Source organism: Crocuta crocuta, unplaced genomic scaffold (assembly GCF_008692635.1).
Source record: "Crocuta crocuta isolate KB4526 unplaced genomic scaffold, BGI_CrCroc_1.0 scaffold431, whole genome shotgun sequence".
In the NCBI taxonomy this organism is placed as follows: domain Eukaryota; kingdom Metazoa; phylum Chordata; class Mammalia; order Carnivora; family Hyaenidae; genus Crocuta; species Crocuta crocuta.
In genome coordinates, this window is record NW_027528859.1 from 5,701,329 (window position 1) to 5,717,351 (window position 16,023).

Genomic DNA, 16,023 nt, shown 5'->3' on the forward strand with positions numbered 1-16,023 from the left:
GGCTCTGAGCTGTCAGCACAGAGCCTGACATGGGGCTCGAACTTGCAATCTGCACGATCATGACCTGAGCCAAACTCAGATGTTCAACCGAGTCACCCAGGTGCCCCAATTAGCAAATGCTTTTAATCTGGTAGTAGCAAGTGTAAGTATATAAAGAAGCTGGAAATGTAATGTAAATTGGTACAATTATTTTGGAGAACAATTAAGCAATATCTAGTAAGGCTGAACAGAGCATATCCCACAACTAAGCAATTCTACTTCCTGGGCATATATATCCAAAGAATCCCTCATTCATAAACACAGAGAAATAGGCTCAAAGATCTTCACTGCAGCATACATTTGTAATAGTGAAAAACAGTCCATGAGAAGGAAAAGTAATAAAAAGTGGTACAATCCAACTCTGCCAAGTGGCAGATCCCTAATCCAGTCTTGACTTGGTACTTCTGACCCAAGGGGGTTCCTGTGGATGAGAACTATTAAATACACACCGGAGAATAAGATAAGATTCTACATGGTGTTTTTTAAATTATATGACAAGTTCTTGATAATTACTGAATCTTGGGAATAAGTGTACTGGTTTCATTTTATTATTCCCTCTATTTTTATGCCTCCTTAAAATTTTTACATGATAAAAACAGAAAAAAGTACACAGAAGCCAACGTGAAGATACCACTAACGAAAGAGGAGATTATTTTAGTATCGAAAAGAATAATGACTATAATGGGTTGAAACAAATCAGTATCAAAACTCATATTCATAATGATACACTACTAAAAAAAGAAAACACATTCATTGCCTTGAGAAGTTGCCTATTATTTTGAAAATTGAAGGGCACCTGGGTGGCTCACTTGGTTGAGTGTCTGAGCCAACTTCAACTCAGGTCATGATCTCACAGTTCATGAGTTTGAGCCCCACATTGGGCTCTATGCTGAGAGTTTGGAGCCCCGAGCCTGCTTTGGATTTTGTGTTTCCCTCTCTCTCTGCCCCTCTCCTGCTCACACACTGTCTCACTCACTCGCTCTCTCTCTCTCAAAATAAACAAGAAAACTTAAAAAAAAAAAAGAAAATTAACAAAGAAGGTTTTTCTTGTACAGATTTTATTACAAGTGAACCAAAGAGATGTAAGAGAAAGTTTTTTCATACACAAATCATAGTAGATAAAGGTGGAAGGATAATATAATTAGAAAATCATTTTCTAAGCCCTAATTAAATAATAATTATCTGCTGCTAAAACCACGTGGGAAGGCTGGTGGGAAAGCTTTATTATGGAGAACACTGGCTGACACCAGTTGAATCCACTTTTGAATTTTTTTTTTCCACATGGATGTTTCTTGTGAAAGTAACTGCAAGTAATAAGTGCATCTCCACTATTGAATTTTAACATCACTAAAGTGAGATGAGACACCATGTCCCTACCAAAAAACAAATTCAATCTAAGTCTCAATCTAATCCTCAAACTATTAGATATAATTTTAGTTTAAAAGAACAGAGATAGGGGAATGTGGTAAATACAACTTCTGGGATATCAACCAAATCCAGAATATGCAGGGTTCTATAAAACAAACGAGGGAAGGGGCGCCTGAGTGGCTTAGTCGGTTAAGCATCCGACTTTCGCTTAGGTCATGATCTCACGGTTCGTGGGTTTGAGCCCTGCGTCGGGCTCTGTGCTGACTGCCAGCTCAGAGCCTGGAGCCTGTTTCAGAGTCTGTGACTCCCTCTCTCTCTGACCCTCCCCTGCTCACGCTGTCTCTCTCTCTCTCCTAGAAACAAATGAAACATTTAAAAAATTAAAAAAAAAACAAGGGAAGGGGAAACAGTTACAGAATAAAAATTATTTACTAGAAATAATTAAATGTGAATAATTTGCTTGGATCCTGAACTGAACAAATCAACTGTGAAAATAAATCTTTGAGATCAAAGGAAATCTGAACTTATTAGGTGTGACATGACATTAAGAAATTATTAAATGCAATGTGTCCAAGGTGTATGGTTTTTTATCTACATAAAAAAAGGCATTATATATTAAAGTTGCAGAAGTATTCACATATTTGTGAGTGAGACAAGATGATGTCTGAGATTGGTCTTAAAATACTACAGCAAAAAGAGAGAAGTAATTCTACTTACTTTTCAGGTTCTACTTACTTTTCAATAACAAAATTTTTAAATAAAGTAGCAATCAGAATAAGATACCACTTCACATTTGTTAAGATGGCTATATTCAACAACTGTTAGCAAAAATATGGAGAAAAGGGAACCCTTTTCTTGTACACTGCTGGTGAGAATGTAAAATGGTACAGCCACTTTGGAAATAAGTCTAATTTCTAAAACAGCTGAATATAGTTACCATCTGATCTGATCCAGCAATTCTACTCCCAGGTGTATACCCAAGAGAAAACATATGTCTAAACAAAAACTTGTACATCAATGTTAATAGGAGCATTACCCTTAACAGCCAAAAAGTAGAAACAATCTAATTGTTACACTAACTGATAAATGGATGAAATGTAGTATAATCATACAAAGGAATATTATTTGGCAATGAAACAGAATGAAGTAGCATACATACCACAACACAGAAGAAATTTTGAAGATATTATGCTAAATGAAAGAAGAAAATCATAAAGAACCATGAAGTGTATAATTCCATTATATGCAATGTCCAGAATAAGTCAATGTTTAGATAGAAAGTAGATTAGTGTGTGCCTAGGACTAAGGAGGATGAGAGAATTGGGAGTATGATGGCTAAGGGCACTAGATTTCCTTATGGGTAATGCAAATGTTCTAAGGATGTACAACTCTGAATATACTAAATTTTATACTTTAAATGTGTGAACTTTAAGAACTATGTTTCAATAAAGTTATTAAAAACATTAACAACAGGTGATAAAGGGAGGGATGAAAGAAGTAAACTTAGTGAACTCCAAATCTTAGAATAGAAACAAAAAGCAAAAATCTTAGAGGAAGTTGAGAACCACAGACCAAGAACCACCATTTTTAGAACTTACAAAATTCTTCAGTATTTGTGTAAGTTACGTTTGGTTTTTTATTGTTTTAACCTCTTCATCTGATTCTCTCTAGTGATATCCAGTAAAGTCTATAAAATCAAAAGTACAAAATATTTTTTAGATTTTATTTTTAAGTAATTTCTACACCTAGTATGGAACTTGAGCTCACAACCGTGAAATCAGGAATCATATGTTCTACCAGCCAAGCCAGCCAGGTGCCCACCAATCTGTTTCTTTACTAAGAAAACAAAGAAGATAGGAATTTGTAAAATGTATACCACTCTACACCCAGGCTATGGGAAAACAAACAAAATACAAAGGGTAAAGTGATACAAAGATAGAGTGGATTTGGCAATCTCAAGGAGAGAAGACTGGAACTTTTAACAAAGAAGAGTTGAGGTGCTGGCTTGGCCATAAGAATTACATAGTTTAAATAATAGTCTACAGAGGATTCAGGTGAATTAAGAAAAAACTCTGACCCTTGTCACAAATTCCATTTTCTTACCTATGATTTACCTCACTGTGGGCTGAACTGTGTTCCTCCAAAACAATGTTGAAGTTCTAATCCCCAGTACCTACGAATGTGACCTTATTTGTACATCAGGTTCTGCAGATGTAATCAAATTAGTTCAGTGACTATTGCCCTTACAAAATAAATGTAAATTTGGACAGAGACACACAAAGAGAACACATTGTGATGAGAAATAGAGACACACAAGGAGGCAGTGGCAACAGGAAGAAATTTGAACAACGGGTCTTCAAGTCAAGGAACAGCAAGAACTACTGAAAACTACCAGAAGGCAGAAGAGAGCCATGGGACAGTTACTCAGAATGTCCATAAGGAACTGACCCTGCCAAGAGCTTCATTTCAGAATTCTAACCTTCAGAATTGTGAGAGGATAAACTATTTCTTTAAGTCACCTAGTTAGTGGTACTTTGCTATGGCAGCCCTTGGAAACTAATACACTCAACAAAACATTGCATTTTGGCATCCTGCACTAATCTACAGATACTGGTCAGTAATTGCCAAATGTGACAGCTCATTTCATTACTCATCATCTTTGTTCTCATTAACATTCGAGAGTATCAAGAATTTCTTCTTTAAAACCCTTTTACCCTTTATTCCATGAATCTTTTTCTTTCCTCCTACTTGCTCTCTTCAGACAGTTCCTTCTCCATCTCTTCTTCCATATTCTATATTTGATGTTCTCCAAGGTTTTGTCCTTGTTCTTCAATACCTTTTACAGGGGCACCTGGGTGGCTCAATCAATTAAGTGCCCAACTTGGGCTCAGGTCATGATCTCATGGTCCATGCGTGGTTCAAGCTTCGCATCGGGCACTGTGTCGAATGCTCAGAGCCTGGAGCCTGCTTCAGATTCTGTGTCTCCCTCTCTCTCTGCCCCTCCCCTGCACAGGTGGCAGGTGGGTGCGCTTGTGCTCTCTCACACGCACGCTCTTTCTCTCACATTAGAATAAAATTTTTTTAAAAATACTTTTTACATACTCTACATTTTTGAGTTCTTCTATTCCTGGGACTTCAAATGTTACCATTATGTTCATGAATCCTATGTCAATAGCTCCTCACCCTATCTAACCCTGAGCTTCATATTCTTTCTTTCTTTCATGAAGGTGCTTACCAGACATTTCCATTGAAATAACTACTGGCACTCCAATTCTACCTTATAATCAGACCAATTTTGTAACAGCCCAACATGTCCAAAAGTGAAAATGTTATCTTTTCCCTCCACCAGCAATAACTAAAACATTCTCCATTCCTGACGGCCTAGACTGAGTTGTCAGTTTTCCCTGTTGTGCACCAGAGCTATCTCTGGAGATAAGACAAGGCCAAACAGTGTAATCATGTAAGCATCCCTAGAAAGAACCTACAAATAACAATTTACAGTTGACTTTTTAAAAAGTTTTATTTCGAGAGAAAGAGAGGGAGGGAGGGAGGGAGGGGCAAAGAGACAGAATCTGAGCAGGCTCCTTACTGTCAACACAAAGCCAGATACAGGGCTTGAACTCACAAACTGTGAGATCATTACCTTAGCCGAAGTTGGATGCTTAACCGACTGAGCCATCAAGGAAACCCCTACGGTTGACTCTCGAACAATGGGTGGGTTAGGGACATTGACCCTAACAATTGACACAAGCAAAGGTTCACATGTAACTTTTGATCCCCCAAAAACTTAACTACTAATAGCCTACTGTTGAGTCTTACCAATAAAGAGTCAATGTATATTTTGTATGTTATACATATTACTGTATTCTTACAATAAACTAGAGAAAAAAGATATTAAGAAAATCATGCACATTTACATTATCACACATTACGATACATTTACAGTACTATATTTATCAGAAAAAAAATCTGTGTAGTGGTGCCTGGGAGGCTCAGTTGGTTAAACATCCGACTTCGGCTCAGGTCATGATCTCACAGTTCATGGGTTCAAGCCCCGTGTTGGGCTCTGTGCTGACAGCTAGCTCAGAGCCTGGAGCCTGCTTCAGATTCTGTATCTCCCTATCTCTCTGACCCTCCCCTGCTCACATGCACCCTCTCCCCCTCTCCCCGTTTCCTCCTCTCCACAATAAATAAAACACATTAAAAAAAATTTTTTTAAAGAAAAAAATCTGTATAACTAGACCCACACAGTTCAAAATCTCGCTGCCCAAGGGTCAATTGTACGCCCGAACATGTGGAAATTAGCAGAAGAAATGCCTTCTGCTCATCTCTGTAACAAGAGAACAGTTTCCCTAGTATAAGCTCCCATCCCAAGAGTCTAGAACCAGACTAGTGCCAATTCAGCCATTAATGGAGAACAATGAGAAAAACAGAAAAAGTGGGAGATAGATCCTTCTAAATGTCCAGTGATCTTCCAGCTGCCTTGTTTCCTTAATGCAGCTTAAATTCTTTCATTCTTCAACATGCTCCTGGGTACCCCCTCCCTTGAAAAACAAAGTGTCCTATAAAGAAATTTTCCCCAGGGTGCCTGAGTGGCTCAGTCGGTTGAACATCTGACTTTTGATTTCATTTCAGGTCATGATCCCAGGGCTGTGGGATCAACCCCTGTGTCAAGCTCCACTCTGAGCATGAAGCCTGCTTAACGTTCTCTCTCCTTTTGTCTCTCTCCCCCAGCTGTGCTCGTTATAATAAAAAATTGTTTTAATTAAAAAAAAAAACAACGAAATATTCTCCCATCTCTGTAGTGTAAATAATGTAATTCCTACCTCACTGTCAGCTCCCAAGACATTGATTTGCTCCAATTTGTAAGTCCAGTATCTGGCTTCCTCCTCTGGGATATCTACCATGAAAAAGAAAAAATTACATTACTAAGCTAATAATATAATCATGCATCAATTATCCTTTATTCTAACAAATAATCAGGGGCACCTGGGTGGCTCAGCAGGTTAAGCATCCGACTTCAGCTTGGGTCATGACCTCACGGTCCGTAAGTTCGAGCCCCACGTCAGGCTCTGTGCTGACAGCTTAGAGCCTGGAGCCTGCTTCGGATTCTGTGTGTCTCTCTCTCTCTCTCTCTGTCCCTCCCCCACTCATGCTCTGCCTACCTGTCTCAAAAATAAATAAACATTAAAAATTTTTTTAAAAAGGTAGAAAGTGATGGACTAATTTTACTGGTGGGCTTGGTTCTTGACATGAATAGGCTCTTGAATCTTCACAGGAAATAAAATAATATTCTATTATTCCCACTGGATCAGAAGACTTAACATTGTTAAAATGTCAATACTACCCAGTGTGACCTACATATTGAATGCAATCACTATCAAAATCTCAATTATTTTCTTTTGCAGAAATAGGAAACCCCATTCTAAAACTCATAAGGGAAAAAAAAATAAGATAATATTCACAGGGAATTCCAATGATCCCAAATAGCCAAAACCAATCTTCAAAAGGAAGAACAAAACTGGGGGATTCACATTTCCTAATTTCAAAACTTACTACAAAACTATAATAATCAAAACAACATGGCACAAACATATAAAACATGGAATAGAGAGCCCAGAAATAAACCTTCACATACAAATGATTTTTGACAAGAGTACCAGGAACATTCAATAACAGAAGTGCCTGGCTGGTTTAGTCCAAAGAGCATGTGACTCTTGATTACAGGGTTCTAAGTTTAAGCCCATGTTGGTTGTAGAGATTACTTAAACAAAATCTTAAAAGAAAAAAAAAAACAACATTCAATAGGGAAAATCATCTTTCAACAAATGGTGCTGGGAAAACTGGATATCCACGTGCAAAACAATGAAGTTGGACGTTTATCTAATACCACATAGAAAAATTAACTCAAAATGAATCAAGCCAAACTGAAGACCTAAAACTATAAAATTCTTAGAAGAAAATACAGGGCAAAAGCTGCGTACATTGGATCTGGTAATGATCTGCTGGAAAGAACAGCAAAGGAATAGGCCATGACAGAAAATGCCAACAAATTGGATTTCATGAAATTTTAAAAAAATTTCTGCATCAAAAAAAAAAATTCTGCATCAAGAGACAGAATCAACAGAACCAAAGGTAGCCACAGATTGGGAGAAAACAGTTACAAAATATATCTGATAAGGAATTAACGTTCAGAACAGAGAATTCCTCAAACTCAAAACATAACAAAAATCCAATTCAAAAATCAATAAAGGACTTGATAGACATTTCTGCAAAGATGATCTACAAATAGCCAATAAGCATATAGAAAGATGCTCAACATCACTGATCATTAGGAAAAAAAAAATCAAGACTACAAGAAGATTCCACTTCACACACATTAGGATGGCTACTATAAAAAAAAAAGGGGGGGGGGAAGGGGCACCGTGGTGGCTCAGTTGGTTGAGTATCTGACTCTTTAATTTTACTTCAGGCCATGAAGCTCTAACTCAGGCTCTGCAGTGAGCGTGGAGGCTGCTTAAGACTCTCTCTCTCTCTCTCTCTCTCTCTCTCTCTCTCTCTCTCAGGGCACTTGGGTGGCTCAGTTGGTTGAGTGTCCAACTCTTGATTTTGGCCCAGGTAATGATCTTGAGGTTGGTGGGATCGAGCCCCAGGTCAGGTTGTGTGCTAACAGCCTATAGCCCACTTGAGATTCTCTCCTTCCTTCTGTGCCCCTACCCGCCCAGTCAGGTGCATTCATGCTCTCTCAAAATAAATAAGGTTTTTAAAAAAGAGTTAAGAAAAACTGTTATATCCTCATTTCTATGTATTTAAAACTGAGAATCAATCCATAAAATAAGACTGTGACAACTTCCAAAAAAAGATCTTTTAAAAACATCAAGTAAGGGGCGTCTGGGTGGCTCAGTAGGTTAAGCAACCAACTTCACCTCTGGTCATGATTTCCTGGTTCATGAGTTCTAGCCCTGTGCTGCACTCTGCTGTCAGGGGGGAAGCTGCTTCCAATCCTTGGTCTCCCTCTCTCTCTACCTCTCCCCCGCTTGCTTGCTCACTCTCTCTCTCTCTCAAAAAGTCAATAAACTTAAAAAATTTCAGTAAAAATAATAAAAATAAAATCAAGTAGATCTCTATATCTAACACAAAAGAGAAACACTTAGGCAACATATGGATCAGATCAACTTTAGAAATATTTAAACAGATATATTCTCCAGTAGTCCACATGAAGAAATCAAATCCTGCCCTTTCTCCTTTGATCCTCTGGTCCAAATGTTCACCTCCTTCCCCTCAAACAGCTCTTCAGCAACTAGTGGCAACATTTCAAAGTTTTATAATAAAACCTTCAAGTAACCTACAACCTAATTTATATAGTTCTTTCTTATCCATAAAATGGGGTACTCTACACTTGTTAAAAAGAGATGAAAGGGGAGGAAGAGCTGTTTATATGTTCTGATGTATAATGATTCACCAAAGTACGTTGTTAAATGGTAATAGCAAGGTGCAGCAAATGTGTTAGAATATCCTTTTTTTTAATGTTTGTTTTTGAGAGAGAGACAGAGACAGAGACAGAGAGAGAGAGACAGAGACAGACAGAGACAGAGACAGACAGAGACAGAGACAGACAGAGACAGAGAGAGTACGAGCAGGGAGGGGTAGATAGAGACACAGAATCTGAACTAGGTTCCAGGCTCTGAACTGTCAGCACAGAGCCTGATGCAGGGCTCAAATGCACGAACCATGAGATCATGACCTGACCTGAAGTCAGATGCTCAACCGACTGAGCCACCCAGGTGACCCCTACTATTTGTATTTCTTTTTTTAAAGTTTTATTTATTTCTAGGAGAGAGAGAGAGAGACAGCGTGAGCAGGGGAGGGTCAGAGAGAGAGGGAGTCACAGACTGAAACAGGCTCCAGGCTCTGAGCTGGCAGTCAGCACAGAGCCCGACGCAGGGCCCGAACCCACGAACCGCGAGATCATGACCTAAGCGAAAGTCGGACGCTTAACCGACTAAGCCACCCAGGCGCCCCTACTATTTGTATTTTTAAAAGAGGTTGAAATTTATACATACACTTTTGTTATTTAAAGACTGGCTCTGGAAAGATAAACAAGAAAGTACTAATCATGTTAGTCTATAAGGAAAACAACAGATTTGTGATGAAGACAGAATTTTTAACTTTTTAAACCACTGTGCACTGCCTCACCCCTCAAAATAGTTTTTAAAAAATACAGAGCTACAAGGATGTTTCTTGCAGTACTGTTTAAAACAGGACAAACTTTGAAATATCAAAATACCTAGCAAGAGGAATGGTTAAATGTATTATAGTTTAAATTAAAAGCCCAAGTTCCAAAGCCAAATCACTGGAGTTTAAATCCTGGTTTTACTACTTACTAGCTATGTGACCTTGGGCAAAAGACTTAAATATTCTGTGCCTCAGCTTCCTTATCTCCAAAACAGAGATAATAGTTCGGTCCACCTCAAAGGATTAAAATGATGATTATATGAGGAAATCTGTAAAAAAATGCTTAGTGATATACCTACTGACACACAGTAATTGGTCAACAAATGCTACTTTTATTATCATTGTGTATTCATACAATAAAATAAAATCAATCATGGAAAATATTATAAAGGAATAGCATTTATTTTATATGCACTTATTTATATAATTAGTTAACAAAATAGGTTAGAATGTAATATATACAGTGCTATTTTATAGGAAAAACTATATTATGTGCATAAAAAAATTAAAGAAATGAAACATATCAACATGTAAAACACATCTCCAATTGGTAAGGTTAGAAATTTTAATGTCCCTTTTGCAAATCTGTATTTTCTGAACTTTCCACATAATAAAAAAATCATGTTACTATTTTTTTGTTTATATTCAGAGAGAGAATACACAGATGAGAGAGACAGACAGAGAGATACAGAGGGAGGGAGGGAGGGAGGGAGGGAAGGAATCCCACACTATCAGCATGGAGCCTAAAATGGTGCCTGAACCCACAAACCAGGAGATCATGACCTGAGCTGAAATCAAAAGCCAGACGTTTAATTGACTGAACCACCCAGGCACCCCACACATTACTGTTTCCAAAAGATAATAGTATATAACTGAACAGAGTTATTTCACAGGTTTCTGAATGCCCAAAAGAAAATTCCTTCGCCAAAATATGGTATTCTGCAAGCTCTTCCTTAGAAGGACCCTTCAGGGAGGCCTGGGTGGCTCAGTTGGTTTGGCTTCAGACTCTTGGTTTCAGCTCATGATCTCACAGTTTGTGGGTCTGAACCCCACATCAGACTTTGCACTGACAGTGTGGAGCCTGCTTAGCATTCTCTCCCTCCCCCTCTCTCTGTACCTCCCCAGCTCACGTTCTCTCTCTCTCAAAAATGAATAAACATCAAAAAAGAAAAAAAAAGGACTCTTCATTAAGTTTTTTAAAACTGTATCCCAAATGGGGCTATGACAGAGGCACAATGTTAACACACACGTTAACTCACAAAGACAGACTTTACTTATCTGAGATTTTACCTTAACATTTATTCAAAAAACCATTTATCAGAAACCTATTATGTGCCAAGCAAACTCTAGAGTTACCAAAGTACACAAGACCCCTCATGAAACTCAAAATCTAGACAGAAATGTACACAGCCACCAATGACAACATAAGTGATGCAGTGTTGAAAGAGAAGAATGTCTGTTTAAAATACAGTGAGGAGGGGGGAGCACCTGGCTGGCTCAGTCTACAGAGCATACAACCCTTGATCTAAGGGGTCTGTTCAAGCTCCACATTGGGCATGAAGCCTACTTAAAATAAAAATAAATTAATTTAATTTAATTTAAGGGATGGACTGACAGTGTGAGGAACTCCACAGATCCATTTCCTAGCAAAACTGTATACGTAAAAAACCTATTTTTTGCCATAAACGTGTATTTTTCCATTTTAAAAATTATTTGTATTTTTTTTTAATGTTTATTTTTGAGGGAGACAGAACATGAGTAGGGGAGGGGCAGAGAGAGAGGGAAACACAAAATCCAAAACAGGCTCCAGGCTCTGAACTGTCAGCACAGAACTCAACACGGGGCTCAGGGCTCAAACTCACAAATGCAAGATCGTGACCTAAGCCGAAATCAGATGCTCCACCAAGTAAGTCACCCAAGCACCCCTAAAAATTTTAAATAGCTTTTCTATTAATGTTACTTCAGTGTTTAAGTTGATAAATCATAAAGCATACATTCACTTCAAAATAATGTTAAATTGTCAAAAGAATAAGTCATTGATGTTCTCTAAAAAGCAAGTATTTCCTAAGTTATTAAAATAAACAGTCACAGAAAACTTATTGCATTTAGTGTGGATTCTTTAACGAGCACCATTCTAGAGTCTGCACCTAGACTAGATTTTAGAGGGAATAGGGTAGGAGAAGACAGAATGACCTCAAAAGAGATAGCTGACAAGGCAAAAAATACAGTCATGAGACTAGCAAACAATGGTTAATAATATGGTAATAAGTGTTAACTGGTTTTTAAAGTCTAACCTGACAGACTCACCAAAAGGCAACTCAAATCTTGTATCAAGCAAAATCTTATGAGGAGTTGGGTTTTTAGTTCCACATATCTCATCATCTTTCATCAAGGTCTCTGACTCCAACGTGGACCACTCTCCAGGCCCTTCCTATGAAACAGAAATCTGAGATTAAACTTTACTCCTTCATGTCTCTTCTCCTCCTGGTTTAAGAGCTGGTGTTTCCTCTAAATTTCCTTGTTGCAGAGCTCCTGAGGACCACTCACATCCTGATGAGGCAAACACACCACTGTCACAATCTGTCTCTGCTGCATGTGGCTGCCATTCTCCCCTTTTGGTGGAAGAGCAGCTTTCACTGTGCTCAGCTCTCTGCCCACTAAAGATAGAAGTCCAGAGTACCACACCCAAAAACCAAACATATCCATGGATCATTATCTAATCTGCACAATTTTTAATGACAGTATCACTTAAAATATGTTGCTACTTCTAATCAGTAAAGAGCTACTCACATTGCTAGATAAAGCAGACCTGAACTCAGGCCACAATAAAAATGAACTTTCAGTCTGCCTGGGGAAGTAGAGACATAGCCAGAACTAAAAGAATTTAGGAAAGAGAGGAATATCTGCAATATCCCTACTCCCAGAGAAGACACATTGTCAGGCTTAAAGCCTAACAAGAATACATTTTCTCCTAGGTTCAAAGTGAGTGTATCTATGGGGAAATGATGCTGTGTTTATTTATCTGGAAAAATGGAGTAGAAAATTAATCTTGGAAATAATGTACAGAGACAATATGAATAACAACTGCCACGCATGGCAATTCCTTAAACTCTTTTAGGGTTACATGTGGAAGACGGAAGACTGAAATCAGTTCCCTGGGAACCAGTGACTCAAAGAATTAAAGCAGAGAACAGGACCCAGGCTGAGGAAGTTTAAATAGGACTGCTCCCAGGATAGTGCTCACTAATTGGAAGAGGGGCAGAACAGTCTGAGATGCATGGATACATGGATGAGTATTAGCTGAATAGAGGTAGGATGGAGATAAGCATGAGCTAGAAATGTACCTCCAAATGGGCAATGCACTGACTGACCTCATCCGACTGACGAACTGTCTTCAATGCAATCCACACGGTCCCCACCATGGTGTCCCAGATCAGTCCTTTGTTCCATACCTCCACACTCAGACCCAGGTCCAGGCGACTAATCTCACTGAAAGAAAGAAGAAAGCCCTTTAAAGAAAGCCAGATAGCGGTGCCTGGCTGGCTTAGTAGGAAAGGCACGTGACTCCTGATATCGGGGTTGTGCATTAGATCCCCATTTTGGTGTAGAGGTTACTTAAAAAAAAAAAGCCAGATAATATGAATCATATATCTACTATATTGAAGGTTTTGCTAAACTTTGAATACTTTCTCACCAGGATCCTACTGTCAGGGAAAAATCAAAATGTTCCAGAATGCTACAACCATTCTTTAGGTTCCTAGAAAACTATCCAAGTATCCATACAAAAATGTTTTTTTCCATCTGGGTTACCCCTCTCTGGAGCTACAAATATTGTTAGATTAATACATTTTCACACACAAAAAAATGGGGGTAAGTAATGAGGTCATTATTGCCAGGGCTGCATGCCTATAGTCTCTACATACTAAGCAGTTGTATTATGAATAGTAACACTGCTTTCAACTGATAATTACAAACTATAAATAGGAAACTTAGGGAAAAAAAATCAAAGCTTCTTCACAAAATTTATGAAAGGGATTCCAAGCAGAAGTAAAAGGGCCCCTGAGAATATCTAATTGTGATGGGTCCTCGTGGTCAGAGGCAGGTAAGGGATACTAGAGTGTGCCGGTTCACATTACTCAGCCCCTCGAGAACCTATTAGTCATTATCAAAGTAAAACACTGTCACTTATAAACAAAATGTTTACCACAGGATCGTGATAAACACAGCAAATTTCCTATAACAACAACTAGGAAAAAGTTTTTGAAAAGAAGTCATTCCAGAAAGAACCACATAACCAGTAATGCTAAAAACATACTCCATAAAGCACTTGTTGAAATACACGATTTGAAAGGAGATGAAAGATAAGAAAAGGCCAATTCTAGCAGAAAAAGCAGAAAGGTAGTCCCAAGAAGACAAAAGCTATTCATCACCTAAAGTTTCAAATTCACATGTCAGAGAAAGCTTGGCTTCTATGATCTATTAAGATACATGTTCTCAAATTCACATGTTTAGGATGTGGTATTACAACCACAGAATTCTCATCAATTGTGTTGAAAAGAAGTGAAGCAAAGAAAATTTACCCTTACATAAATTCAATAGAATAATGTACTAATGAGTCCATTTGTTCATTTAATTAATGCTTCCTGAGCACATATAATACATATGGTTTGGTGCTATGGGCAAGACACACAATACAGGACCCAATTCCTCTCTCTAAAACCTTCCAAGCTATCTGGAGAGCTGTTCAAAACCACAAAGTAGGTGACTAAACTCAGCCTCTCAGTTAAGGTGTTCACAGTGTGGCAAAACTAAGCTTCCTGTCACACAGTTTCATTAAGCCTAAATAATTGATTAGCCTTAGAAAAGACACATGACAACCCTACATCTTTTCAATCTGGAAAAAGAAAAATTGCTTGGGGATACATACGTACTGTTCCTAAAGCAAATCCTAAACAACATCTCAAGACAACTGATGAAAAATATAGCCAGAGGTCTTTACAGCTTGACTTGGTTAGACAAAGAGAAAAAAAAAATCTGTTGTGCAAGAAACCCTGGGGAAGAAAACTCAATTAGGATATCTTCTAAAATAAGCTTCTTGTTTCATCTATATGTGTTCAGTAGGACCAACTAAAAGCCTGAGAGTTCTGTTTACGCCTTATCCCCAAAGCTCTGGGGGAGTCAACAGTATACGTGCATGTACATATTTAAGATTTTTGGGCTAAACAAATTCTAAGTAAAGATGCCCTTCCTAATTTGCCTTTAGTGAATAATCTAGTCCTGGAAATAAGATACAGAAATATTAAAGATAAATAATGAGAAATACAAAAATGAGTATCAGATACTGCCACATAACACATAAGGAAAGAGGAGAAAGACAGACAAGAAACCAGCAATGGAGCTGCCAGTGACAAAGAACAGAGTAGGATAAATAAAGAATAGGAGCAGAAAAGAAGACAATGTAGCTAATAAAAACCATGGGTAATAGAGGAGAACAAAATTCACACAGCATCTCCAGGCAAGAGGGAAAAAAATCACACATATCACAGAAAGGTTGAGAGAGGAAGTGCTAGAGGAAACTTGAAAATAAACACATAAGAATAAAGCTACTTATGCTGATGAGAGGCTGCTGATCACTAGGTTTCACATACCATGAACAGTTATACCAGTAAGTGATTATTACTACCAACTGGAAGTCAGAAGAAAGTAGGATTGCTAGGTTTATATGTCATAAACACAGGAAGAGACTGGGGACCACTCATAGCTGACTTTGCACACCACATGTATAAAGAAAGGAACGCAGGGTCTCATTCTCCCATCACTGTAACAGAGAAAGGGAATGACTGCAGTTTATAATCTTGGGAGATAGGCAACCAGTGAGAAATGTGACAACACTGCCCTCTTTCTTCTTGAAGCCCCAGTTCTCTCAACTTCCAGGACACCACTATGTCCTATTTCTCCTTCTATCTCTCTGTTCATTCCTTTTTCGCCTGTCCCACTTTAAATGCTGGTGCTCTCCAGGTTTTTACCCCAAGCCCTTTCCTCAATTTACTCACTCTCTCCCTAAGGTTTCTCATCTATACCTACAGCTCCAACTAATCAAAATATTTCTCTAACCCAGACTTCTTTCCTGAGTGCCAGGTTTAAGTTCCTAACCATATTCTGTACCTCTCTTCCTGCTAGTCCTGTAAGAACCTCAAATATAACCTTGTCTATAACTGACCTTATACTATCCAATATCCTAGTAAGTAGCATGACACCTGCCCAATCATGTAAGCAAAGTCTACCTCCTTAACATCTTCTTTCCTTCTAACTACCTCTTCCACTACTGTCTTAGCCCAACTCCTCATAATCTTACCTTTTAACTATTTATAAACAAGTTTC

The 16,023-nt window shown here is 38.3% G+C and overlaps 1 protein-coding gene across 3 annotated transcripts in view; it reads right to left on the reverse strand.

The window, feature by feature from the left end:
* The window catches only part of UNC13B (unc-13 homolog B), a 215,387-nt gene that overhangs the window by 148,675 nt on the left and 50,689 nt on the right, over positions 1-16,023 (reverse strand). For all 3 annotated transcript variants that reach the window (XM_077756252.1, XM_077756251.1, XM_077756253.1), the window contains exons 4-6: positions 13,014-13,131; positions 11,950-12,073; positions 6,234-6,307 (exon numbers count right to left, since the gene is read on the reverse strand). In XM_077756252.1, coding sequence (XP_077612378.1) covers positions 6,234-6,307; positions 11,950-12,073; positions 13,014-13,131 — 316 coding nt within the window. The remainder of the gene's footprint in view (positions 1-6,233; positions 6,308-11,949; positions 12,074-13,013; positions 13,132-16,023) is intronic.